This window comes from Pantherophis guttatus, chromosome 10 (genome assembly GCF_059756535.1).
Source record: "Pantherophis guttatus breed Tessera chromosome 10, ASM5975653v1, whole genome shotgun sequence".
NCBI lineage: Eukaryota > Metazoa > Chordata > Lepidosauria > Squamata > Colubridae > Pantherophis > Pantherophis guttatus.
In genome coordinates, this window is record NC_142072.1 from 4,341,161 (window position 1) to 4,368,637 (window position 27,477).

General features: G+C 45.3%; 2 protein-coding genes across 2 annotated transcripts; both read right to left on the minus strand.

Annotated features, from left to right (window-relative positions):
• Positions 1 to 1,943: 1,943 nt before the first annotated feature.
• Positions 1,944 to 16,287, minus strand: LOC117657062 (uncharacterized). The gene is made up of 9 exons (XM_060694005.2): positions 16,160 to 16,287; positions 13,725 to 14,172; positions 12,099 to 12,103; positions 10,612 to 10,839; positions 8,647 to 9,015; positions 8,215 to 8,347; positions 4,385 to 4,432; positions 2,760 to 2,835; positions 1,944 to 2,139 (listed from the first exon to the last, which is right to left on the minus strand). The coding sequence occupies exons 1-8, from the start codon at positions 16,206 to 16,208 to the stop codon at positions 2,763 to 2,765; spliced, it is 1,353 nt and encodes a 450-aa protein (XP_060549988.2). The 5' UTR covers positions 16,209 to 16,287; the 3' UTR covers positions 1,944 to 2,139; positions 2,760 to 2,762.
• Positions 16,288 to 17,706: 1,419 nt separating this feature from the next.
• Positions 17,707 to 23,980, minus strand: LOC148112346 (uncharacterized). The gene is made up of 4 exons (XM_087876286.1): positions 23,823 to 23,980; positions 20,994 to 21,380; positions 18,733 to 18,865; positions 17,707 to 17,940 (listed from the first exon to the last, which is right to left on the minus strand). Exons 1-4 carry the CDS (start codon positions 23,836 to 23,838, stop codon positions 17,937 to 17,939), a joined length of 540 nt encoding a protein of 179 aa, XP_087732412.1. The 5' UTR covers positions 23,839 to 23,980; the 3' UTR covers positions 17,707 to 17,936.
• Between the last annotated feature and the right edge of the window lie 3,497 nt (positions 23,981 to 27,477).

Consider the following 27,477-nt stretch of genomic DNA (forward strand, 5'->3'; position numbering starts at 1 on the left):
TTAAAAGCTTTCACAATCCCAGCTGATCTCAGCTGAAGAGGTTGTAGGAAAAAAATGCCTTTAAAAGCCTCTGACAATCCCAGCTGAGTTGCCTGATCGTCAGAGGCTTTTAAAAGCATATTTTTCTGCAACCTCTTAAGGTTGTAGAAAAAATGCTTTTAAAAGCCTCTGACGATCCCAGCTGATCTCGGCTGAAGAGGTTGTACGGAAAAAAATGCCTTTAAAAGCCTCTGACGATCCCAGCTGAGTTGCCTGATTGTCGGAGGCTTTTAAAAGCATATTTTTCTGAAATCTCTTAAGGTTGTAGAAAAAATGCTTTTAAAAGTAAAAAAAAAAACAAAAAACGTTGGCCATGCTCACCCAATCACATTACCCCACCACCAAGCCATGCCCACAAAATAAGCCACACCCACAGAACCGGTAGTAAAAAAAATTAGAACCCACCCCTGTGACACACACACACACACACCCAGGACACCACAGCCGTCATAAATATGAGTTGCCAAGTATCTGAATTTGGATCATGTGACTCTGGGGATGATGCAGCGGTCATGACTGTGAACTAAGTCAAAAGTCACATTGTTCGGTACCGTTGTAACTTGGAAGAGTCACTAAATGAACTGTGTCGTGAGTCAAATAAAACGTAGTTTGGAGTAAAAGGTGGACCTTTCCTATGCAGTAAGAAGTAGACCTCAACTTATAACCGCAATTGAGCTCTAAATTTCTGTTGCTAAGCAAGACAGTGGTTAAGTAGTTTTGCCCCATCTTATGATCTTTCTAGCTATAGTTGTTACATCAACCACTGTGGTTGTTTAGTTAGTAATACGGTCGTGAAATGAGCGTCTCTATTGAATTTTCTTGTCAGAAAAAGGTCGCAAAAGTGGATCACGACACCGGGACACTGCAACCGTCATAAACACGAGCCAGTGTCGAGCCCACATTCTGCTCTGCTCGCCATAAATAGGAGTTGCCAAGCACCCGTTTTTTAAAAGAAGTTTTTTATTAATAATTCAAATTTAAAAAACTATCGACATGGTTTGACATCTCCGGTTTCTAACATTTCCATCTAATTCAAATTAATAAGTACTATATTCAGGGGGGGGGGGTTCTACATTTTTTTATTACCGGGTCTGTGGGTGTGGCTTATTTTGTGGGTGTGGCTTGGGGGTGGTAATGTGACTGGGTGGGCGTGGCCAATTTTTTTTTTTTACCTTTAAAAACATTTTTTCTACAACCTTAAGCGGTTGCAGAAAAAACTGCTTTTAGAAGCCTCTGATGATCAGGCAACTCAGCTGGGATCGCCAGAGGCATTTTTTTCCCTACAACCTCTTCGGCCGAAGAGGTTGCAGAAAAAAATGTTTTTAAAAGCCTCTGACGATCCCAGCTGAACTTCACGATCATCGGAGGCTTTTTTCCTTAAAATTTAAAAGCATTTTTTTGGCTGAAGAGGTTGTAGAATAAATGCCCCCGAACCGGCCAGGGACCGGTTCGGGGGCGTGGCCAGCCAATGTTATTACCGGTTCTCCGAACTACTACAAATTTTTACTACCGGTTCTTGCGAACCGGTGCGAACCGGGAGCAACTCACCACTGACTATATTCCTTAATTTATATACCAATTTACATATATCTTACTTCATTACAGGTCAAGCATACTACATAATTCCTCCTAAACAACTATATCCATATCCAATAAACCTATATCTCACTCACAAATTCAGTATACGTTGACATCTGATTTTTTGATCACATGACCATGATCATAACTGTGAAAAATGGTCCCTTAAGTCCCGTTTTTCGGTGACGTTGCAACTTTGATCAGTCACTAAGAGAGCATTTGTCCATGGAGGACTACCCCTGATTCGTTATTTCCCACAGTCCTGAGACTATGGGAGGTTAGGAGTAAAACTACAATGCAAAAAAGCACACACACCACAATTGTCGTACAGTCAGGACTTTATTCCATCATGACACAGGAAGCTATTTTGCTGCCCCTGGGATTTTAAAGGGTAAAATGCTGTTGCTTAAAGCATGCGCTAAGATGGCCTTGGTTTCCCAGATGGATGGAATTCTTGGATGGAAAGCTGCAAATTCCACGGTGCTGGTTGAATTCGAACCGTTTGGGGCGTTTTGTTTTTACCTGAGAAGAAGAACAAAAATCGGAGCACAACAATTACACATCTTGATTAAGACCAAAAACCAGAGGTGATTAAAAAAAAAAAAAAAACTACTAGGGGTCAGGGGTGAAATCCAGCAGGTTCTGACAGGTTCTGGAAAACTGGTAGCGGAAATTTCGAGTAGTTCGGAGAACCAGCAAATGCCACCTCTGGCTGGCCCCAGAGTGGGGTGGGAATGGAGATTTTGCAGTACCCTTCCCCTGCCACACCCACCAAGCCACGCCCACCAAGCCACGCCCACCCTTCCCTTGCCACGCCCACCAAGCCACACCCACAGAACCGGTAGTAAAACAAATTTGGATTTTACCACTGCTAGGGGGCAACCTCACTTCAAATTTTCCTACCAATTGAGTGGGGAGAGTTTCTCAATCTGGCCACTTTAAGAGGGGTGGACTTCGACTCCCAGAATTCCCCAGCCAGCTGTTTTTTGACTCTGCAAAAAACAGTCTTAAGTCACTTTTTTCAGTGCGGTTGTAACTTTGACTTGTCACCAAACGAATGGTTGTAAGTCCAGGACTACCTGTATTCCATTCTTAGTCAATGTATGTAGGTATTAAGAAAGATAATATTTCGAAGAACTCACCCATCAAATTTTATTTCCTTCTGCGTCCGGATTCTGATTGCTTGCTGTTGTTTGGTTTGCATCCTTATTCGCTGATCTACGGGAAAAATGGATTAGTGGGAGGTACAAACGAAACAGGAATTCCTTCAAATGAGCAGCGAGTTCTTCCTTTCCCTTTCTTCCTTTTTCCCAATATTTCTCGTTTTTCTCCCAGGCCTCCTTGAGATAGTCTGTGTTCTAACCCAGCTCCTCAAACATGATAAACCTTCTGAAGTGAACCCAAAGATTCCTGTATTAGGAGCACCAGCAGCCCCGGCAAAAAGTTTCTCTCTCACTACCGGCTAACAAGTCCGGCTGGCAGGGAGATAAATAGTTGTCTGCCACATCTATTCATCTCCACCCCCTGCCTTTTATCCCCAGAGATAGAGTGGGGCTTTGCTAGCAGCAGTGGCTCTTCCGTCCCGAGGACCAGCCCAAAGATTTCCACTGCTCTCCTCTCCTCTGCCTTCTGTGCATCTGCGCGTCAGGCACTGGACCCAGCTGTTCCTCCTCCTCCTCATCAGCCACCTCCAGACCTGGTGGCTGTTGACTCTCCATCTGAGGGCTACGGATGGCCTAGGCTCCACCTCTGTCTCTCTCTCTCTCTGACAGCTCCATTCCCTCTACCCCCTCAGAGCTCCCAGGTTGCCCTGATGCTGATCCTGACTACGATGCCATCTGATTCAGCTGCTGAAGGGGCCGGCGGCCGACAGGCCACAACCGTCTGAAGTACAGTTGAGTTGTTAAGAGTACAGGTAGACCTCAACTTAAACGACCACAATCGAGCCCAGAATATGTGTTGCTAAGTGGGAAATGTGTTTGGTAACTTTTGCCCCATTGTAAGACTTGTCTTGCCCCGTGGGGTTAAGTGAATCAGTGCAATTGTTAGTAATTGCTAATTACTAACATTTACTACCGTTGCGAACCGGTAGTAAAGGTAAGTAGAACCCACCCCTGCACTGAAAGGATGGGTGGCAAATATCTCCTGATATGAGAACATTTGTTAGTGCTAATTGGGGTCTGGTTTAAAGAGATTCAACCTGGAAATAATTTTCTGCCAGAGAACAATCCACTGATGGAACAGAAGTTGCCTTCAGAAGTTGTGGAAGCTTCATCACTGGAGGCTTTCAAGAAGAGCCTGGACTGCCCTCTGTCAAAAATGGTGAAGGGTCTCCTGCTTGGGTTTCGAGGTTGGACTAGATGACCTACAAGGTCCCTCCCACTCCCCTCTGTTATTCTATTTCCTTGTGAACTCCAAACAACCTTTTTTTCCCCCTTAAATTTTACGCCCCTTCTGATGTCAGATCTCATTTTAATAAACATGTGTGATATTTTGGGATGCAAATACGTAACATGTTCGACTACACGTAACTGATTTCCTATGCAAAGGGTTCTGGCCAATCACTTTTCCTTTTGCATTTTTCTTTGATGTCTTAACCCTACAGAGGAATGAAAGATGGGTCTCGGAGTTTTCCCTTTTTATAGGGGGTTCCCATTTTATTAGAGTACTCTAATAAATTTCTTTAAATGATCTTTCGACTCGGTTGCTTATTGGGAAAGGTAAACCGAGGCAGAACCTTGGGTCAGATTTAGCCATTAATACTTACGTATCCTGGGTTGGTGAGCTGGTTGCTTGTTGTGTGGTTGTTGCACTCCTAAGGAGAGAAGGAATAGGAGAGAGAGAGAGAGAGAAAGAGAGAGAGGGAGGGAGGGAGGGAGGGAGGGAGAGAGGGAGGGAGGGAGGGAGAGAGAGAGAGAGAGAGAGAGAGAGAGAGAGAGAGAGATGGTGTTGATTCCACGAAATGCCTTTTGAGGTAGGAAATGAGCAGGCTGAGACTGAGGGAGGGGTCAAAGATGCCATCAGTCTCAAATCCTTTTGCTCCCACAAGCAGAGGTGAAATTCAATAGGTTCTGGAGAACCGGTAGTGGAAATTTTGAGTAGTTCAGAGAACCGGCAAATACCACCTCTGGCTGGCCCCAGAATGGAGTGAGAATGGAGATTTTGCACTATCCTTCCCCCAGGAGTAGGGTGGAAATGGAGATTTTGCAATATCCTTCCCCTGCCATGCCCACCAAGCCACGCCCACAGAACTGGTAGTAAAAAAAAATTAAATTCCACCACCACTGCCCATAAGAAATCTAAATCCAGCCCTCCTTGAATTCCAATTCGATTGCCAATTTGCTTTAACCGTTAGTAGTTCAGATTTTTGTAGAGAACTTAAGCTTGCAATAATTCTTTATAACCATTTGAACTGCCCGGATCTCCTGATTTCCTTGCCGCTTGATATTTGAATTTCTCAGGCCAAATAGTTGATCAATTTCTTCAGATTCCTCCAAAAGAAATCATTCAAAAATATCCCAAGGGCAACTCAATAATGAAAAATAGGATGTCTACCTACGGCCCTTAGCTTCCTTGTTGCTAAAAAGTCCGGGGGCACTGATTATGTGCAAAATTCTCTCTCTTTTGATGTGACTTCTAAAGTCTCTTTCTTCAAACACAGAGAAAACTGGTAGAAGACAGACGATAGAAGAAATCACCATCCCTATTCAATTGCAGATTTGCAATGTCCCAGAATTATGGCAACCAGCTGCAGAATTCTGGGAACTGAAGTCTTGTATTGGTATTCCTACTGAAATTCTTTTGCTCTTAACAGAGGTTTCCTGTTTCATTTTGTCTGATGTGCCTGCTCTGAATATCATCCAGATGTGTTCCAGATGTTTGGCAATTTTAAAATGTGTGGGCTTCAACTCCCAGAATATCCCCAACCAGCTTGGGAGTTGAAATTCACACTCTTAAAGTCGTGAAGTTTGAAACTTGCAATTCAGAGGCTTGGCACTGGACTCTTATTTATGACGGTTTTCCGTGTCCTGGGGGGGGGGGGGTCATGGGATCCGACTTTTGCGACTTTCTGACAAGTCAATGGGGAAGCCTTTAACCGGGCTACGATCTCTTTAAACACTGCAACAATTTGCTTAACAACCGTGTCAAGAAAGAATTGGGGCACAACTCCCTCGACAAATGTCTCACTGAGCAATATAAATTTTGGGTTCAAATTGTGGTCGTAAATCGAGGAATAACCTGTATATTAATCTTTCTTCACAAAGCAGCTAATTGAACTCTTCACCTGCTTGTTCGTCCATCGACACCCAAAACGCCATGCCGTGTCACTTTGAACACGCGTGCCCGAGGTTCACCATAACTGTTCTAGCCAGAGTTTCTTTATTTCTCTATTGCATATCCATTAGTCCAGGGCAGTGGTGGGATTGAAATAATTTAACAGCTCTGTTAAATTATTGCCCTAATGATTTCTTCCAACAACCCGTTTGCTCAGAAAGTTAACAACCGGTTCTCCCAAAGTGTGCAAACTGGCTGAATCCCACCACTGGGTCCAGGGCAGTCGTGAAAATGTAAAATTTGTTACTACCGGTTCTGTGGTTGTGGCTTGGTGGGGGGAGGGGTAATGTGACTGAGTGGGCGTGGCCAACTTTAAAAAAAAACTTTTAAAACCATTTTTTCTACAACCTCTTCGGCCGAAGAGGTTGTAAAAATAATGCTTTTAAAAGCCTCTGACGATCCCAGCTGAGTTGCCTGATCGGCAGAGGCTTTTTTTTCTTTTAAAAACATTTTTTTCTACAACCTCTTCGGCGGAAGGGTTTGTAAAAATAATGCTTTTAAAAGCCTCTGACGATCCCAGCTGAGTTGCCTGATCGTCAGAGGCTTTTTTTTCTTTTAAAAACTTTTTTTTCTACAACCTCTTCGGCAGAAGGGTTTGTAGAAGAAATGTTTTTAAAAGCCTCTGACGATCTCAGCTGAGCCGCACGATCATCAGAGGCTTTTTTCCCCCCAACTTTTAAAAGCATTTTTCCAGCCGAAGAGGTTGTAGAAAACATGCTTTTAAAAATAATTTTAAAAAAGCCCCTGATGATGGTGTGGATCAGCTGGGCATGGGGGGGGGCAGGTGTTAGGTTCAGCTTGTAGCTTACTCCTAACTTGTTGGTCAGGCAATATATCTGTTTCTTTAAGAAACAACTGAGCTGAACCCTGTAATTAGGCTACAGTGCATAAATACGCAGCGCAGAGGAGCGTTCTTTGTTCCTGATTGTTCCTGTTCCTGTTGCTTCCTGCGTCTTTCTGCTGATTGGTGTTAGACTGAATTGTTATATGGTACTGTATACCAAGAGTTACTAAAGTCTGTTTGCTTTGGTAAGGGAAGATAATTACTGGACTGATATTACTGTTTATGACCTTGGACTGTTTTACCTACACCGAGACTGCTTATTATCTTGTATATAAAGTATTTTTCTCACACGAGCTGCATGTTTATCTCCTTCCCTGTGTGTTTCTGCTCTGCTCGTTGCACAAGCAACTAATACTTTTACACACACCCTAACAGCAGGGATTTTTGCTACCGGTTCTCCGAACCACCCATCGCCATCGCTACCGGATCGGGTGATCCGGTCCGAACCGGGAGCATTTCACCCCTGGTCCAGCAGTGTCAAATACAAGATCCGATGTGGTCGGATGTGGCCTGCGATGTGGTCAGATCCACGCAGGGCCGGCCTGGAAAATGTAAGGGGCCAGGGTGTGTCGTTTCAGCCCAGTCTCCCAGTGCGAAGAGGAAACATCGGGCCAGCAGTTTGGAGAGAGGCATCAAGTTGGCCACTGTTAGGAAATGGCTATTGCCTAACTGGTTGGGTTGGCAATATATATAAACCATCAATGCATGTTTGTAGTCAAAATGTATAACTTTAAGACTATAATGCTGTATTGCATCATACTGTATTCTGATTGGCTAGCTCTGTAGCCAATGTATTTAAGAGGAAGCTTGAATCATGGCTTATTGTTCTTATTACATTATTATTGCTACCTCTCTGCCTGTTCTCTCTGCATGATCACTGCTTGATCATTGCTACTTGTTGGTTTCTACTGTTTTACTGATAGTTTTACTGCTGTACTTGTTCTTGTTTGCAACTCTAAAAAGAACTGTTTTATTGCATATGACTACAACAACTGGTAAGAAGACTTTGTTCTTGGAATATCTCTGGATTGACATTTTAACTATCTTTATATGTGTATGACCTGGATTGTTTATTGGACTTTGCTTTGCTTTTTCCTAAAAGTAAAAGAATATCACAACTCAGTGTGTCTGTATTGACAGTGCTTATTCATACTCGCTCTCAGCCGTTTTCTCATGTGCACACCCTTGCTACTCAAGGGTTACTCTGCGCATATTCCTTAACAGCCACATCCACCCAGTCGGCCACGCCTCCCAGGCCCCTCCCTCAAGGTCAACCACAGCCCTGATGCGGCCCTCAATGGAATTGAGTTTGTCACCCTTGCGTTAGTCGTTCAGCGTTCAGATTTTTCCTCCCTTTCTTTGCATTTTCCGAAAGTTTAAAACTGGATCTGCTTAACGTAAGGAGGAGTGTACATTACCTAAAAGTGGTTCCTCTAGTTTGATACGCCACTAGCCCTATGACCATCAAGATCCCAACGAGGCACCCAGCAGAAATACCAGCAATAATTCCTGCGCCCAGCGCTTTCTTCTTCTTCTTTGTTGGCACGTCTTCTGAAAGACACAAGACAAAGACAACTGAAACCATTGTAAATACAGGTATCCAGTTTGAAGAAATCCAGTTGGACATCCTGGATCTAGGGCAGGGGTGGGCAATGGCGGCTCTTTTACAACCTGTGGACTTCAACTCCCAGAATTCCTGAGGCAGCCAAGCTGTTGTGTTTCTTGGATGCAGGCTTAATTATTCGCCCTTTAACAAGTCCAATAATTCCAGGAGCAGCTGAGCCAGACTGAAAACAAGTTTAAAAAAAAAAACAAACAAAAAAAACCCGCCAGTATAAATGTGAATTTACCTCTTGTGACCGATAAGAATGCTTCCCCCGTTAGCGATTTTGTAGGGGATTTCATGATTATCCCGTAGAGGCCCATGTCTAAATACGAAACATTTCTGATGGTAAGGACACAGTCTTTCAACGGCACGTGGCCGGAATGATATCCCCTTTGGGGTTCGAAGGTGTTGTTCATGGGATAATACAGCAAAATTTGAATGTAAGTTATGTTTTCTCCTCGGTACCACAAGCAGGACTGGGTCTCGTTCGTGGGCTTTTGAGGAACCATCTCGACATTCTGCCCTTCTGTAGGAAAGCGTGGTGTCACGACAATTGTAAAATCGGGCATCTTCTGAGCCTCTATGAACATTAAGTAGGAACTCACAAGATGAGCTGTGAAAGAAAAGGCATTCAACGGTCATTTCTTTACATATATATATATATGTCTGTCTTTGGTTATTCAGGTCTTCTCCCACGTAAAATTGGAAGTGTCTTGGCGACGTTTCGACGAAGTCTCATTCGTCATCTTCAGGCTGGTGTTCTCGGCTTCGTGCTTCCAGGAGCACGAAGCCGAGAACACCAGCCTGAAGATGACGAATGAGACTTCGTCGAAACGTCACCAAGACACTTCCAATTTTACGTGGGAGAAGACCCGAATAACCAAAGACCTACATACAAATACCCGCAAAAACCTGAGAAAATATATATATATATGTATGTAGGTATATGTATATCAGGGGTGGGTTCTAATTTTTTTTACTACCAGTTCTGTGGGCGTGGCTTATTTTGTGGGTGTGGCTTGATGGTCATGTGACAATTATTTAGGATTTAGCAGAGATACTGGTCTACCAGGCTTTTAACTGCTTGCAGAGCTGTACTGATCTACCCATTTATTTTTGCAGGCACTGATCTACTCATGTATTTTTGCAGGCACTGGTCTACCCATTTATTTTTGCAGGCACCAGTCTACTCATTTGTTTTCTTTTAATACTGATCAGCTGCAGGACGGCCCTTTGAAGCCCCGCGGCAAGAATTTAAACAGCCTCTAGCCATCAGCTGGGACTCAGGAGGCAGCAATAGATTGGAGGTGGGGCCAAATAAAAGGTAAGAATAACGTGGGGGGGACAGGGGGGCAGAACCAGTTTGGTGATGTCATATCGTCACCACTACCGGCTCGGCGGAACCAGAAGGAACCGGGAGGAACCCACCACTGATGTATATTGATTGATTAGCCTATGGGGCCATATCAATTACCCATGTTTCCCCGAAAATAAGGCCCTGTCTTATATTTTTTTTCCCCATGATGGGCATCAAAGAATACTTTGCATTCTACTCAGATTACTCCAACTGTCATCGTCTTAAAATATAAGGCGCTTATTGGCTAATTCCAAGCAGCTGACTGCTCCTTTGGGTCAGGGCAACCTAGACCTTCTCCATGTCAAGGTTCCAAGGAACACCCCCAATGAAATAAAACATAGACCCGTGATGGCGAACCTATGGCACGCGTGCCACAGGTGGCACGCGGAGCCATATTGGTGGGCACATGAGCGTTGCCCTAGCTCAGGTCCAGCAAGCATGTGTGTGCTGGCCAGCTGATTTTTGGGCCTTCTGGGCCCAACGGAAGTCAGCAAATGGGCTATTTCCAGCCTCCAGAGGGCCTCCGGGGAGATGGGGAAGGCTGTTTTTGCCCTCCCCAGACTCCTAGAAAGCCTCTGGAGCCTGGGGAGGGAAAAAAATGGACCTGATGGGGGAGCATGGGGGGGGGTCGCGCACACATGCATGGGGGGGCAGGGGGCATAGAATTATGGATGTGGGCATGCATGCGCGTGACCACCCCACACTCCCCCAGCTTTTGGCATGCGATGGCAAAAAGGTTAGCCATCACTGACATAGACAGTTCCTAACTGCCACTCCAGAGTCCTTCTCGATCTCCTGACCCACAATGGTTGCTATCCCAGAACTTGCTCCCCACCAGACTCTCAATCAGACCTGTGAGAAGCCAGATCAGCCGGGATGTTCTCCGTTCTGATGGTTGCTTATGCTTGGGCAGCGTCGCCATGATGTTCTTAGCAAATCTAGGACAAAAGGGCTTGTGACATGCTGGGAGATCCTCAAAGTGCCCAGCCAGGTGCCTCAGTTTCCCCCCTTGTCTTTTGTCCACGCTGTCAGTGACTATACAGGGACAGTCCTGAACTCCTGCTTCCCTCCCCAGCCTACCTCACTGCCAGCCCCTCCCACCATTCCTTTATGAGCTCTCAAGGCAGAGGACGACGTCACAAAGCAGGCAAGAGACCCATTGAGAGGAATAAGTGACTCTTGTTCCTTCTGGCCTGGACAGATTCTCTATTCAGGGAAGGAGAGACGCTGGAGGGTACTAGGGACGTCCTGGATATGTTCCCCCTGATGGAAATGGGGAAGGAGTAAATTGAGGTCCCAAGGGTGCTTTTTCATGAGGCCAATGGACCTTCTTGGTTTTGCCTTGAAGACGTTTCGCTTCTCATCCAAGAAGCTTTTTCAGTTCTGATCAAATGGTGGAAGATAGAAGGATTTATATTCCTTGCAGTTATCTGGTCATTAGTGCTCTTCCTGAGAGTCATTCAGGCCACATGGAGGTTTATCTCTGTGCCCTCAGGGTCATCTGAGTAGTGCAAATGGGTGTGGCACCTTCTTGGAACTGCTGAAAGGACCGTATTGTAAACAGAAGATGGGTGGTGTCTATTCTTCCCCTTCTGTTTGAGAGAGGGCTGTTCAATCTTAATGTAGATGGACTCTTTGACCCCGCACTCTCAGGAAGAGCACTAACGACCAGAGGACTGCAAGAAATATACATCCTTCTACTCTCCACCATTCAGTCCGAACTGAGGAAGCTTCTTGGATGAGAAGCTGAACATCTTCAAGGAAAAAACAAAGAAAGTCTAGTTGCCTTTTGAAAAAGAACTTTGGGACCCCAATTTACTGCTCCCCCCCGATCTTGGGGAATATATCCAGGAGGGTCATTTGTGACCTTCACAGCCAGCCTTGGATAAGCAAAGTCAATGGGGGGAAGCCAGATTTGCTTCATGACCCTACAAACTCTCTGTCAGGTTTCGATGTCGTCTCAAATAAAATAAATTGCATTTCCAGACAGATAGTCTTTGAAGAAATCTTTCATTTTATTAAGCATGACAATCTGTCCCCGATCGTGGCGTAGCCAACTCTGACTTCTTGACCCTAAACCTTCCCTTTCCGTTCCCCAATTCTTTGCGTCTCATTGGCCTTCTTCCAAATCACTCTCCCCATATCTACTACTTAAGCTCCCAGGAATGTCCCCCCTCCCATCTCATCTCCTAGGGGATATTATCTTCAAGGAAAATAAGTAGGTGAAATGTCAAGCATCCTCTTGCCAGCTGCCCCCTCTTCTTCTTATGTCAGCACTAGAGTAAATGCAAGTTGAAGTGTTGACACTCAAAATACTGCAGTGATTGTGCAGTAACAACAGCAGCTGTGGCAAAAAAAAAGGTTGAAACAACTGCATTGCTCAACAAGAGAAATTTTGGGCTCAGTTGTGGTCGTATGTCGAATTTGCAGAAGAATAGGCAAGACCTATTTGCTAATCATTCAGAACACAGAATATAGAATAATAGAATTGGAAGGGACCTTGGAGGTCTTCTAGTCCAACCCCATGCTTAAGCAAGAGACCCTATACCATTTCAGACAGTTGACTGTCCAGTCTTTTCTTAAAAACCTCCAATGTTGGCGCACCCACAACCTCTGGAGGCAAGTTGTTCCACTGATTAATTGTCCTCACTGTTAGGAAGTTTCTCCTTAATTCCAGATTGCTTCTCTCCTTGCTTAGTTTCCATCCATTGTTTCTTGTCCTGCCTTCAGGGCAGGGGTGGGTTCTACTTACCTTTACTACCGGTTCGCAATGGGGCCGCAGCTTCCTGATGACGTCGGGGTCAGTGGGCGGAGCGTCCCGTCGGTTTTACTACCGGTTCGATAGAACCGGTCCGAACCAGGGGCAACACACCACTGTTTCAGGGGCTTTGGAAAATAGCTTGACCCCTTCATTTTTATAGGAGCCCCTCAAATATTTGGAACACTACTATCATGTCTCCCCTAATCCTTCTTTTCATTAGAATAGACATGCCCAGTTCCTGAAACCTTCCTTCATTCTTTATTTCACTGATAGCTGCTTGATGGGAGTAGATCTTGAGGATCTTGAGGATCTAGTCCCATCCCATCAAATCCCCAAAACTTTAACCTTAGACTGTCTACTGTAGACCTCACCCCATTCCTAAGAGGTCTGTAAGGGGCGTGCATAAGCGCACCAGCGTGCCTACCGTCCCCGTCCTAATGTTTTCTTTTATTCGTATCCTTTTCATGTATTTATAATTATGTTTACACCTGTATCTGTCATAAAATACATGCTTGACAAAATAAAATAAATTAAAAAATAAAAAATAAATAAATCTACCAAGAGCCTTGGTAGTACGGGGGTTTAAGGCACCCTGTTATTAAGCTTATTAAGACCAGCTGCCTGCAATTACTGCAGGTTCGAATCTCGGCTCAGGGTTGACTCAGCCTTCCATCCTTTCTAAGGTAGGTAAAATGAGGACCCAGATTGTGGGGGCAATAAGCTGACTTTGTATAAATATACAAAAGGATGAAGGCTATTGCTGAGCACATTGTAAGCCGCCCTGAATCTTCGGAGAAGGGCGGCATATAAATCAAAATTAAAAAAAAAAAATCTAAAGAACACTGGGATAATAGAAAAATTGATAAGATGGGGGAAACTTCTGATGACTGCCATGAAGCTTGCTGTGGATCCAGTCAAAAAGAATCTACTGGTTTACGTTTGGGGAAGGGGGAAATTCTATCATTTGTGTGTGTGTGTGTGGGGGGGTGTTTCTGGATTCCTGTATAAAGGAAGTTTGTTGCCGTACCAAAAAAACAAAAACGAATAAACAAAGAAAAATAGGAGGAGGAAAGAGTGTTAGGTATCTTTGCTGCCTCAAGTTATTTACAGAAATAATAACGGTGTGGTGAAAAATTAAATAACTAACCAAATGAATCACTGTTTCCACAATTTTATTGGCACCCGATTCAAAGTGGAGCGTTGCTAGTAGCTGTTGAGCCAAATGCACCACCCGATCAGGAATCTATAGGGCAGAATTATGGAAATGGCGTGTTTAGCTCTGGAGATCTCTAACAATTTCTCCCCTTTTTCCGTTACGCCCGTCCTCTTCTTATGTATTCTGTAAATAGCTCTATCCTCCAATCTAAGGTTCTGGAGGTGCAGGAAGCAGTCCTTCCCGATAAAGTGCCTTTTATTGTAGGCTTCCTTGAAATAGATCGTGTGATTCTCTACGTAATAAATCAAGATTTCGGAAAATGTCAAGCTTGCATTTTCTCCTTTGTACCATGCGCAGGATATGGTGTCGTTCTTGTTTGCTCCTGGGAAAAGAGTGACGTCCTCGCCTACTCTAGGATTCGTGGGCTCTATCCGGATCATAATGGTTATAGCGCTGCCAACTTGTGCAAACAACAAAGGTGAAGTCAAGATACGAGCTGCGGGGAGAAAAAAAACAGGACATTTCTAAGAAAAATGCCAAAGAGGCCATTCCAATTTTTGCTGCCAAGAAATCCCAAAGATGCTTTTTTAATGATGGCCCAGTGGGGATTCTGTGTACTCCTTTTGATCTGTCCCCGTCCACACACACACACAAACACAGCCAGCCGAGGGTTAAGGAAGCACTTGGAACACACCCAGGTCTTTATCTCCAACTTGGCAGCGATATACACACCGTCTGCCAAGTGCTTTTATTTCCACAGAAAACAGAAAGATAGTATACTCAGCGTACAAGAGTCCAACAGAATTAATATTCCTCTCAGCAGTTTCGGACAAGGCTTTAGTGACTATCCAAGGTTTATGTTTGTTCGTCACAGGGATCACTGGCCACCACCCTCTATTATATAGTCTCTGGAGTGTGGTCCAGTGACTCAGTTCTAATCCCTAGCACGCCTCCTGAGCTGCTGCAATCGTTTATCACGCCTTCGGAGGCGTGCGTCCAGGAATGATGTCTCTCCTTCACTCTCATCCGAGACACCTGTCTCCCGGCTAATCTCCTCTCCCTCGGCCGGCACCTGAGACAATGCCAGAGGGGAGGGGCCTGGAGAGGGAGGCCTGGCTGACTCCTCTTCCTCATGCTCAGAGCTTTCTTCCTCCGATGGGACAGGCTCAGAGGGTGGGGCCACAACACCTTTTAAAATGATCAGACTTATCCAGAGGTGGGTTTCAGCAGGTTCTGACCAGTTCTGGAGAACCGGTAGCGGAAATTTTGAGTAGTTCGGAGAACCAGTAAATACCACCTCTGACTGGCCCCACCCCCATCTATTCTCTGCCTCCCAAGTCCCAGCTGATTGGGAGGAAATGGGCATTTTGCAGTAACTTTCCCCTGTAGTGGGGTGGGAATGGAGGTTTTACAGTATCCTTCCCCTGCCACGCCCACCAAGCCATGCCCACCAAGCCACACCCACAGAACCGGTAGTAAAAATGTTTGAAACCCACCCCGGATTTATCGTCAGATTTTTTAACATCGCGCATTAAAACATACGTGTCAAAATGTAACATGAGTGGCTTATTTCCAGGCAGGATAATACATGTTAGCTCCATAAACTCCTTTTACTTTGTTTATTGATTTACTGATTTATTGATTACAGCTATATACCGCTCCTCTCACCGATAAGTAAAAAAGATAGAAAAATAATGACAATTGCAACGCTGTGTAAAAAGGCACGTTAGCGCCACAATTCTCTGTTAATTTGCTCATTGATTTATTGGTTTATTGATTTGATTGGCCCTGAGGGAATTCTCTACTCCTTTTATAATGATCAGACTTATCATCAGATTTTTAACATCGCAGGTTAAATCCAAGAACATGCCACTCCTGTCACATTTTGACATATTTATGTCAAAATGTGACAGGAGTGGCATGTTCTTGGATCAGGTAAAGAAGGCAGTTCCTCTTCCTCATCACATCACCAGCTGCAGCTGTGTGCTTTCTCCACCTGCAGCCTCAGGGCTGTCCTGCTGCAGCCATGCTTCAGCCAAATCCCTCTCAGACAGCTGCTAGGAGCCATTAACCAGTTCCCCTCCAGATGTGCCTGGAAATGGCTCATCTTCCTCCGAGCTGACATCTGGAGAGGTATTTGAGGGAAGCATCCGGAGGAGGCGTCCTCACACTTGTGGACTTCAACTCCCAGAATTCCTCGGCCAGCATGGATTTATGATGCACAGAACCATACAATCTATTCCAAGGCAAGGCTGGCTGAGGAATTCTGGGAGTTGAAGTCTACGAGTCTTAAAATTGCCAAGTTTGGGGACTCCTCCTGCTATCATCAGCCAACATGGCCTTGCAAAGATTGTGGAGACCAGATGGAGAAAGGTGCATCAAGGATCAAAGGAGATCCAAGAAGTGAGGTGTCTTCTCCCCCACCACATACATTTACCACCCCGTGCTCTAATTTCAACCAATCAGAAGTGCCCATCTCTCACCTGTTAGAACAAGTACCAGACAGCCCCAGCTGCTGAGTGGTACCTCCATGATGGTCTCCTGGAGATGGAAACGACTTGGACATGCTGGGATCTTATTTTCAAACCCAGCTACAAGCTTCAACCTTTCTTCCACTTTCTCCCAGCAAAGTTGGGGTCTTTTAGCTGAACAACCCCACCCCACCCACTCAGCCACCCCACCTCTCGTTGAGCTTCTCAGTTATCTTCCCATTCACCTCCACTCCTATTATGATTCCCCACATCAGATGGATGAAGGTCACAATGCTAAGCGGCTCTGTGACTTTGAGCCAATCACCAGGAGACTGTGAGTTCTACTCCCGCCTTAGGCATGAAAAACAGCTGGGTGACTATGAGCCAATCACCAGGAGACTGGGTGTTCTAGTCCCGCCTTAGGCATGAAAAACAGCTGGGTGACTATGAGCCAATCACCAGAAGACTGGGAGTTCTACTCCCGCCTTAGGCATGAAAAACAGCTAGGTGACTATGAGACAATCACCAGAAGACTGGGAGTTCTAGTCCCACCTTAGGCATAAAAGCCAGCGAGGTGACTTTAGGCCAGTCATTCCCTCTCAGCCCAACCTACCTCACAGGGTTGTTTTTGTGAGGAAAATAGGAGGCGGAAGCTGTGTGGGATATGTTCGCTACCTTGAGCTTTTTTGTAAGAATAATAAATAAATAAAATATTGTAAACTGGCATAGACGAGCTGAGCAGCCCAGAAATTGAGCAGTGAACAAGTAAAAAAAAAAGGGGGGGGTTCGATGTTATTTTTGTCCGTGTTGTTAATCTTCTAAAGGAATATGTGAGTCGTTCTGTCAACCCTCAATCTTGGTTCACCTTTCATAGGACAATCCACGACCCCTAAAAAGTATTCCCCGTAAAATATAACAAGGTGACCTTTTCCAATATTATAGAAAGCATTTGAAATATTGAGAGAGAGAGAGAAAGAGAGAAACAGCGAGATAAAGAAAGAGAAAGAGAGAGAAAGAGAGAGATAAAGAAATAGAAACAGAGAGAGAGAAAGAGAGAGAGAGAGAGAGAAGAAGAGAGAGGAAGAGAGAGAGAAAGAGAGAGAGGAAGAGAGAGAGAAAGAGAGAAAGAAACAGAGAGAGAGAGAGAGAGAGAGAGAGAGAGAAAGGAAGAAACAGAGAGAGAAAGAGAGGGAGGGAGAAAGAGAGAGAGAGAAAGAGAAAGAAAGAAAGAGAAATAGAGAGAGAGAGAAAGAGAAAGAGAGAGAAAGAGAGAGAAAGAGAGAAAGGGAGAGAGAGAGAAAGGAAGAAAGAGAAAAAGAAAGAGAGAAAGAGAGAGATAAAGAAAGAGAAACAGAGAGAGAGAGAAACAGAGAGAAAGAGAGAGAGAGAAAGAGAAAGAAAAAGAGGGGAAGGGAGGGAGAAAGAGAGAGAGAGAAAGAAAGAAAAACAGAGAGAGAGAGAGAAAGAGAGAGAGAAAGAGAGAGAGAGAGAGAAAGGGAGAAAGTGAAACAGAGAGAGAAAGAGAGAGATATCCCTTCCAATAGTCAGGATAAAAGGAGGGCACCAGAAGAATGTTTTAATTCATCAACACGTATGAATAATGTTTTGGCCCTGGGGTCCAGATGTTTATAAAGGCAGCTGTTTAAGAAGCCATTAATGTGTGCTTGTTGGTTTCACGGTAATTCCCAAGTAGGTGGCATTCATTTTCTTCGGGAAAGTGGGAGTTAGCGAATCCATGGTTATGCTCCAAACTTCACTGCCACTGTCATTTGGGGTCAAGATGCTTCTTCTACCTGAAAGAGAGACAGTCTAGCATCAGAACATAGTAATTCCAGAATGGAAACACCCAGAATCTACTATCTTTATCTTATCTTTGAGGTCCTGCATGACGTCTATATCTAAGCCAGAATTTACCTTGCTAGCACTGATGATGTTACCTAGTTTGGTCAGGAAATGTCTGTAAGAAAACAATAAGCTCAGAGAGGATCAAGGACCCACAGTCCTCCTCCTCCTCCTCCTCCTCCTCCTCCTCCTCCTCCTCCTCCTCCTCCCCCCCAAACCTTCTTGCACTGATGATGTTCTTAGTTGGGTCCTGAAACGTCTTTAAGAAAACAACCAAGCTCAGAGAACACGAAGGAGCCCACAGTCTTCCTCCTGCTCCTCCTCTGCCTCCTCCTCCCCCTCCTGCTCCTCCCCCTCTCCACAAACCTCACTCTCTACTAGCACTGATGATGTTACTAGTGTGGTCCTGAAACATCTACAAGAAAGCAAATTACAAATTTGTTCTGTATACAAATTAAATTAATAAATAAATTAATAAATAAAACAACCAAGCTCAGAGAGCACCAAGGACTCCCCAGTTCCAAGACTGAGCTACAAATATTCTTTTCTATTGCTATCTAGGTCTGTTTTGGGAACCAGATTGGGCTGGCTGGGAATTCTGGGAGTTGTAGTCCCCCAGGGGCCAAGGTTGTATACCCCTGCTGTAAGGTATCAATCTAGAGCTTCGCCAATAACTGTCCATTTCTTTTCCTTCCTTGAGAAAATGCCTTTGAAATAAACCGTAAGCAAAGCTTAGTTCTTACCTTTTACTGCCGTCTTTCCATACTTGGTAAGAGATCAGACCTATCACAAGTGCCGTCCCAACCAGACATCCCACAAAAATGACAGCAATCGATCCGGGCGATAAACCTTTCCGCTTCTCCACTCCGTCGCTTTCTGAAGATTCAAGGAAAGCCATTTTGGAATGAGGATGGTCCAATCGGGATCCTTGATTTCAGTACCTCCCATTTTGTTGTGGCTCGCCAGCAGCCAGCGGATCTGGCAGCAGATTCAGACAGTGAGGAGGTTGGGGAGGAACATGGGCCCAGTCCTGGAGTCTGGGGCAGGTTCTGATGAGGGCTCTGCGTCAGAGGCAGAGAGGGAGCCAGGGCCGTCTGACAGTTATCAACTGCCTTCAGAGTCAGACATCAGTGAGGCAGACAAACAGCTGGAGCTGTTCTGACCCAGGCCCAAGTAGGTAGTATTAGACACAAACTCCCTGCACACGGTCACTCAGGCACTCGTCACTTCCCGCCTGGACTACTGCAATGCTCTGTACATGGGGCTCCCCTTGGGGTGCACCCGGAGGCTCCAGTTGGTCCAGAATGCGGCCGTGCGGGGGATTATGGGAGCAGTGGGGCACTCCCATGTGACACCTCTCCTGCGCGAGCTGCACTGGCTTCCTGTGGTCTTCCGGGTGCGCTTCAAGGTGTTGGTGACCACCTTTAAAGCGCTCCATGGCTTAGGGCCGGGTTATCTATGAGACCGCCTTCTGCCGCCAATAGCCTCCCACTGGCCGGTTCGCTCGCACAGAGAGGGCCTCCTCAGGATGCCGTCGGCCAGACAATGTCGGTTGGTGACCCCCAGGGGGAGAGCCTTCTCTGTAGCGGCACCTGCCCTCTGGAACAACCTACCCCCAGAGATACGCACGATACCAGACCTCCGGACTTTTCGTCGGGCCCTGAAAACACATCTATTTCATCTAGCCAGGCTGGCTTGACCCCCATCCTTGCGGTTTTAAATTTGTAATTGGTTTTAACTGGGTTATTTTAAATTGATGGCCAGAATTATTTAATGTTTTTAAACTGCTTTTAAATTTTATATGTTGTGTTTTTACCGTGGCTGTTCACCGCCCTGAGTCCTGTTGGAGAAGGGCAGTATACAAATTAAATAAATAAAATAAAATAAATAAACCGTTCCAAAACAAACAGACTTTATTAGAACAGCTGAGAATTAACTCATTCTCAGCGTAGTCCAAACGAAATTAAAACAAATTCTTCAGTCTAATCACCAACCTTGGTATAATTAGGCAAACTGCCAAAGGCCTCCCTTGGCAAAATTCAGAAGCGGAAGACACCGACCAGAAATAAATGCAGCAAAACAAGAAACAAATCTATCAACGTTGTTTTCCGACAAAGAGCCCAAGAGCCGTTGCTGGTCTTTTAAGCCTTATGGGAGGGGACAATCATCTCTTGGCTTTACTCCTGAGTCGTCCTCTCTGCTTTAGCTGCTCTTGCCCTCTGGCAGCTCTTCTCATACGTGCACTAGGAACAGGCTCCTCCTCTCAGAACCTGCTGGATTTCACCCCTGTAACTTATCAACTGCAAATGATTCACTTAACAAGGAAGATTTGCAAAATGGGACAAAACTCACTTAACAACAGAAATTGTGGGCTCAATTGTGGTCATAAGTCCAGGATTACCTGTACGTGCGGGTTTCAAGCCCCCCAATTTTTCTCATGTGGCCATGGAACTGCTGAGATGGTTGTAAGTGCGAGGACTGGTTGTAACTCGACTTACAGCCAATTCGTTGAGTGACCGTTGGAAGATACAACAGCACTGAAAAAAAGTGGCTTATGACCGTTTTTTTCACAATTATGACCATTGCAGCATCCCGTTGGTCAAGATCAAAATTCAAAAGCTTGGCAACTGATTCATATTTATGACGGTCGCAGTGTCCCGGGGTCACGCGATCCCCTTTTGCGAATTTCTGACAAAGCAGAGTCAATGGGGAAGCCAGATTCCCTTTTAACAACCAGGTTACTCACTTAACAATGATTCAGTTAACAACTGTGGCGAGAAAGGTCGCAAAATGGAGCAGAACTCGCTTAACAACTGCCTTGCTTAGCAACGGGAAATTTGAGCCTCGATTGTGGCTGAAGACTACTTTATGAGTTTTCATTGTTCAGTGTTTTATCCGCTTTTAATGTTTCTCAGCCGCCCAGATTCACCCTTTAGGCAAGATGGACAGCGGGACAAATGAATAAATCTATAAACAGAACAAATCAATCAAATAACAATTTTACCTTTTATGACCAGTAAGTATATCTTCCCAGTCGTTGTGCCATTGGTCCCCTTCCTCTGTAGTTCATATATGTCCATATCTGACTTGCTAACATTTTTGATGCTCAGGGAACAGTCCTTGCCTGGTGTATGCCTTGCATTGTAACCAGCTTTTTTATGGATCATAAGAGTTGGGCTTAATTCATAAACCAAAATTTCTTTGTAAGTAGTATCTTCCCCTCTGTTCCATCCACAGGAAAGGATTTTTTCGGAGGTGTTTTTGGGCGTGAGAATGACAGTAACACCCACAACGGGAAATTCAGGTTGTATGGTGATGTCGATGGTAGCATTTTCAGTGACATTTGGAGATGCTTGAATCAGCACCAGGTAGTAGGAACTCAAGATGCAGGCTGGAAGAAAAGCGGGGAGGGGGAGAGAATACAGAGGAAAGAGGTCAGGGGTGGAAAAAGAAAGATTCAAATGGGGCTCTACATGGGGCTCCCCTTGAAGAGCACCCAGAGGCTCCAACTGGTCCAGAATGCGGCCGCGCGGGTGATTATGGGAGCGTCATGGCGCTCCCATGTAACACCTCTCCTGCGTGAGCTGCACTGGCTCCCGGTGGTCCTCCGGGTGCGATTCAAGGTGTTGGTGACTACCTTTAGAGCGCTCCACGGCTTAGGGCCAGGATATTTACGGGACCGTAAATTTCTGCCACCGAGAGCCTCCCACCGGCCAGTACGCTCCCACAGAGAGGGGCTCCTCCGGGTGCCGTCGGCCAAACAATGCCGACTGGCAGCCCCCAGGGGGAGAGCCTTCTCTGTGGGGGCACCTGCCCTCTGGACCGAGCTCCCCCCAGAGATACGGACGATTCCAGACTTACGTACTTTCCGTCGGGCCCTTAAAACCTTTTTATTTCATCAAGTCAGGCTGGCCTAATCTCTCCAATTGTGTATTTTAATTTGGATTTTTAATGGGGGATTTTAACTGTCGGGCCAAATTGTTTAATTCATTTTTAAATTCTTTTTATATTTTGTATTTGATGTTTTTTACTTCTGGCTGTTCACCGCCCTGAGTCCTTCGGGAGAAGGGCGGTATATAAATTTAAATATTAAATTAAATTAAATAAAGAATAAAAATCTTCCAAAGATCCCGGACTAGTGGGGAACAACCAGAGTCCTGGAAAAGAGGCATGATGTGATTCCCATCTTCACAAAAAAAAAAAAAAAAAAAAAAAGATGGGGTGGAGTGGGGGGAACGGATCCAGAAAACCTATAACAGACCTATATCAGCTTGACATCAATACCTGGGAAGTTCTTGGAAGAGATAATCAAGCAATGGAAGCAATCTAGAAGCAAACAAAATTATAACCAGAAGCCAACATGCGTTCCTTCCAACTCTTGGTCTCCTGTTATAAATAGAAACGTAGAACTGGAAGGGACCTTAGAGGTCTTCTAGTCCAACCCCCGCTCAAGGAAAGAGACTTTTATCGAAAAAACCTATATGCTTTTATAACTGGAAAGCCAAACGTTTGAAAAAAAAGGAGGAGGAAGGGAGATGGGGAAGCGTTTTAATATTTTTTCAAAATATCCTTTAATAGCTTTAAGATCTCATTGTAGTAGCAGGCGAGCAGTCATCTGCGTGAATTCTGGGCATGGAGAACACGGAACATAAAACAAAAGAGTTGGAAGAGATCGTGGAGATCTTCTGGTGCAACTCTCTCTTCAAGCAGGAAGCCTTATATCATTCCCTACAAATGGCTGTCTACTTTCTTCTTGAAAACTTCCAGGGATGGAGCACCCACATCAGCACCCACGATCCGGTAGCGATGGCGGTGGGTGGTTCGGAGAACCCGTAGCAAAAATCCCTGCCCCCACCCCCATGCCCTGCTGAGCCAGAAGTTATGGGTGCTCCAACACTGGAGGTTTTTAAGAAGAGATTGGGCAACTATTTCTCTGAAATGGTATAGGGTTTCCTACCTGAGCAAAGGATTGGACTAGAAGACCTCCAAGGTCCCTTCCAACTCTTATTCTGCATTAGCTGCAGAACACCATGGAACACACTCCATGAGCACTCCACGAGCACAAGGAGAAGACATCAAAATGGTACAACAAGGTCCCCGAATCCAATAGATTTATGAAACTTACATTGTTAGGTTTAGGGTTACAAAATAAACAGGTAACTAAGAAAATAGCAATAGCAATAGAACTTAGACTTATATACTGCTTTACAGCCCTCTCTAAGCGGTTTTACAGAGTCAGCATATTGCCCCCAACAATTGAGGTCCTCATTTTACCCACTTTGGAAGGATGAGTCAACCTTGAGCCTGGTGAGACTCAAACTGCCGAACTCCTGGCAGTCGGCAGAATTAGCCTGCAATACTGCATTCTAATCACTGCGCCTCCAGGGTCCCTTCCTTCCTTCCTTCCTTCCTTCCTTCCTTCCTTCCTTCCTTCCTTCCTTCCTTCCTTCCTTCCCTCCCAATAGCGATAGCACTTAGACTTATATACCGCTTTACAGTGCTTTACACAGCCTTCTCTAAGCGGTTTACAGAGTCAGCATTATTGCCCCCCAAGTTTTGGGTCCTCATTTGACCCACCTCGGAAGGCTGAGTCAACCTTCAGCCTGGTGAGATCTGAACTGCCCAATTGCAGGCAGCTGGCAGTCAGCAGAATTAGCCTGCAGTACTGCACTCTCACCACTGCGCCACCGCGGCTCCTAAATGCCCTTTCAGAATGAATGGAGAGACGGAATCTCTTTGAAGCAACACAACAGACTATGTATCCTTACCCTGGCATTTGCACCCCTCCCATCCAGAAGAATAGTGTGGCTTTCAACCAATATGTACTGCCCACCTATGATGGAATTCATGGCTTTTCCTCCAATACAATCTTGGTGCCCAAGCAGAACATTACATCTTCAGTTTGAGCCAACCACAGCCCACCTTCCCAAGGTCTCCTGTCCCCAGCATCAGGTACCTTGTTGTCACCTCTCTTCCCACCAACTTTATTGCAGTGCGATCTCCCAGGTAACTGATTAGGTCATAAAGCCAAGGATGAACCAAGAGGAGAGGGGAAATTTGACTCTTTGGGACATGGATTCTTGCCAGACAGGTGAACCTCACATGAATGTGGCATCCAAAGTGGCCTACAAAGAGTTTGATTTAAAGGTCTTGGGAAGGGTATTGTTGTGACCTAGGCCCAAGTAGTTATTACTAGACACAATCAGTCCTAAACCAACATATTTTATTAGAACAGCTGAGAATTACTTCATTCTCAGCTTAGTCCAAATTAAGTCCAAAACAAATTCTTATCACCGCCTTATCACCAACCTGTCAGACTTCGATGCTATCTCAAAATAAATGAATTTCCAAACTGCCAATCTTTAAGGAAATCTTCTCTTTATTTGAGCACAGCAACCGGATCATGACTCGATGCGGACAAGACTGACCTTTTGCCCCCCAATCCCTCCCTTTCCGATCCCCAATTATCTGCTTCTCATTGGCCATCTTCCAAGTCACTCTACTGACTTCTTGTCTCGTCATTTCACAGGAATGTCCCCCCTCCCTTCATTTCCATGACGACCCAGCTTCAAAGGGATTTAGCAGGCAAAAGTTCAGGGCTTATCTCTCTCCTCTCTATGCCAGCGGTGAGATGCTGACACAACCTTTGTCTTCTTTGGCACCCTGCCAAAGGCTTTTCTTGGCAAAAGTTCAGAAGCAGAAGACGCTGCTTTCCTACAAAGATCCCAAGAGCCCTTGCTGCTCTTTTAAGTCTTCTGGGAGGGGCCAATCATCTCCTGGCCTTACTCCCGAGTCGTCCTTTTTGCTTTAGCTGCTCTTGCCTTCTGGCAGCTCTTCACATGCGTGCACTAGGAACAGGCTCCTCCTGTTCCTCTGCCTCGCTGCTATCTGCCTCTGGAGGCTCCAGAGTCCGCACATCACTCCCAGATGGCCCTGACCCCATCTGTGCCTCCGACGCAGAACCCTCGTCCGGGCCTTCCCCTGACTCCAGGACTGGCCCATGTTCCTCTCCAGCCTCCTCACTGTCCGACTCTGCTGCCAGCTCCGCAGGTTGCTGGTGAACCACAACAGGTATAATGAGTTAGATGACTCAGAAGAGTTAGAAGATAGGAATCTTGCATATTCAAGTTTTACCTTCAGCTTTAGAATGATGATTATTGGGTGGGGGGGGAATTGGATGACTTATTTTCTCTCAGTCCGGTCTACCTTGAAAGTTTGTCACTGTAAGAGTAAAATAGCAAGAGACATTTCTTTATATTCCACCAAGAGAAAAGTTGGGCTCAGCGCACTGGTGGGATTCAAATAATTTAACAACCGGTTCTCTGCCCTAATGACTGGCTGAGTGGGCATGGCCATGGTGGGCATGGCCAGGGGGTGTGACTGGCAGCATTTGGCCTCCTGCACCCCCCTGGGATGCAAATACCATCAACATGTGCTGCAGCCCCCACTCCGTTTTGGGCCTAGGAGGCCTCCCTGCACTTAACTGGGAGCCAAAATGTGGGGACTCCTGGAAGGGGAGGGGTGGGAAGGGGCGGGGCCAGTCCACAATTTAACTACTGGTTCGCCTGAATCAGTCCGAACCGGCTGAATCCCATCACTGGCTCAGCGTCTCACAAGGCAGATTAAATAAATGAAACGAGCTTCTTGAGAAAAGTTGAGGTGAGCATCTCACAAGGGCAAATGAAATAAAATGAACTTCTGGGAAGGAAAAGTCAGGCTGAGCATCTCCCAAGGCAAATTAAACAAAATGCCCTTGACTGCGAGTATATGCCTTCTTCAGACTTTTTATTCTATCATCCGATAGAGTTTGATTTTTTTTTTTCCCTACTGGGTGTCAGCGCTTCGACGCTGGCATAGAGAGCAGAGGAGACAGAGAGATAAGCTCTGAACTTTTGCCTGCTAAATCCCTTTGAAGTCGTGTTGTCGTGGAAATGAAGGGGGGAGACATTCCTGGGAAATGACGAGACAAGAAGTCTGAAGAATGACTTGGAAGATGGCCAATGAGAAGCAGAGATTTGGGGATCGGAAAGGGAGGGATTGGGGGGGCAAAAGGTCAGTCTTGTCCGCATCGAGTCATGATCCGGTGGCTGTGCTCAATTAAAGAAAAGATTTTCTTAAAGATTGGCAGTTTGGAAATTCATTTATTTTGAGATAGCATCGAAGTCTGACACTGGGCTTACAATTCTGACTCTGTACATGTCCAGAGCTCTGTCCGCATGTCCTTGATTACACTTGCCTGATGCTGCTCCAATCTTAAATCTCGAGAATATTTTGGAATAGGTTATTGATCTTATTGATTTATACGCACCCAGAGCCTGTCTCTCACATCGCCCCACCTGTCAGATGCCAGAAGGTGGCAGCATCGCGCCAGAAGAAACAACCTTGTCTCTACCGTATCTCTGCTAAAATACCATCAACATCTAAGATTCTACCTTTAGCTCAGTGTTTCTCAACCTTGGAAGCTTGAAGATGGGTGGACTTCAACTCCCAGAATCCCCCAGCCAGCAGCGCTGGCTGGGGGATTCTGGGAGTTGAAGTCCACCCATCTTCAAGCTTCCAAGGTTGAGAAACACTGCTTTAGCTGATACACAAGAGAAGGAACATATTGTCCTCCATTTTAAGCAATAAAATCTCTCATTTGACAGTCTATGGCAGTGATGGTTAACCTTTTTGGTTCCGAATGTGCAGCCCACCAAGCCATGCCATGCCCAAACCACACCCACAGAACCGGTAGTAAAAAAATTTGAAACCCACCACTGCTTATGACCGATTCGGCCACCGATCTGAAGCAAATCACTGCAGTTGTGAACTGAACCATGCGGTTGTTAAACGAAACTGGCTACCCCCATTGATTTTGCTTGTCAAAGCCGGCTGGGAAAGGTCACAAATGATGATTATATGATGCTTCATTCATCATAAATATACCCCCAAGCTCCCAAATTTTGTTCACAAAACCACGAGGATTCTATGACAATGATAAGCGCGTGAGTCGTTTCAGCGCTGTTGCATGCTTACTACAGTGGTGGCCAAAATTGTGGAAACCTTTTGGGAAAAGTGTATTTTCTAAAACTAGCTCATAACACCACTTTTAGGGGGGGAGTAATACCATAAAATTATATATCAGTGGAAAGGGAATTTAATCAAGAACATAATGCAATCACTTTTATGAAGGATTTGCTGTTAGAATAGCAGTTACAGTATAAAGAAGAAATGTGAAACATGTAGAAAGAAGGAGATATATAGAAATGATCACCATGTCAATTAATACTTCGTTGGGTTACCTTTAGCATGAATTATGGCCTTACAACATCTTCCCATGGAGTGAACCAAGCCTTTGAGTTCTGCAGCTGTTATAATGTGAAACCAAGATTGAAGGATGGCTTCTATTAACTGGGTTTTATTGCTGGGTCGCTTCTGACGAACAAGTTTCTTTAGTCGGCTCCATAGATTTTCAATTGGGTTAAGAAGGTGTCTGGGCTATTCCCAGG

What these genes read in the sequence shown, in the direction of transcription:
- LOC117657062 (XM_060694005.2), bottom strand. Translation starts at nt 16,208, where the DNA reads ATGGAGGTACCACTCAGCAGCTGGGGCTGTCTGGTACTTGTTCTAACA. An exon ending in TCTGGTACTTGTTCTAACAG is followed by an intron (nt 14,173 to 16,159) that starts GTGAGAGATGGG and finishes TTCTCCCCGCAG; the next exon opens with CTCGTATCTTGACTTCACCT. An exon ending in GCTGATCTGGCTTCTCACAG is followed by an intron (nt 9,016 to 10,611) that starts GTCTGATTGAGA and finishes TTTCTTTCACAG; the next exon opens with CTCATCTTGTGAGTTCCTAC.
- LOC148112346 (XM_087876286.1), bottom strand. An exon ending in ATACTTACTGGTCATAAAAG is followed by an intron (nt 18,866 to 20,993) that starts GTAAAATTGTTA and finishes TTGAATCTTCAG; the next exon opens with AAAGCGACGGAGTGGAGAAG.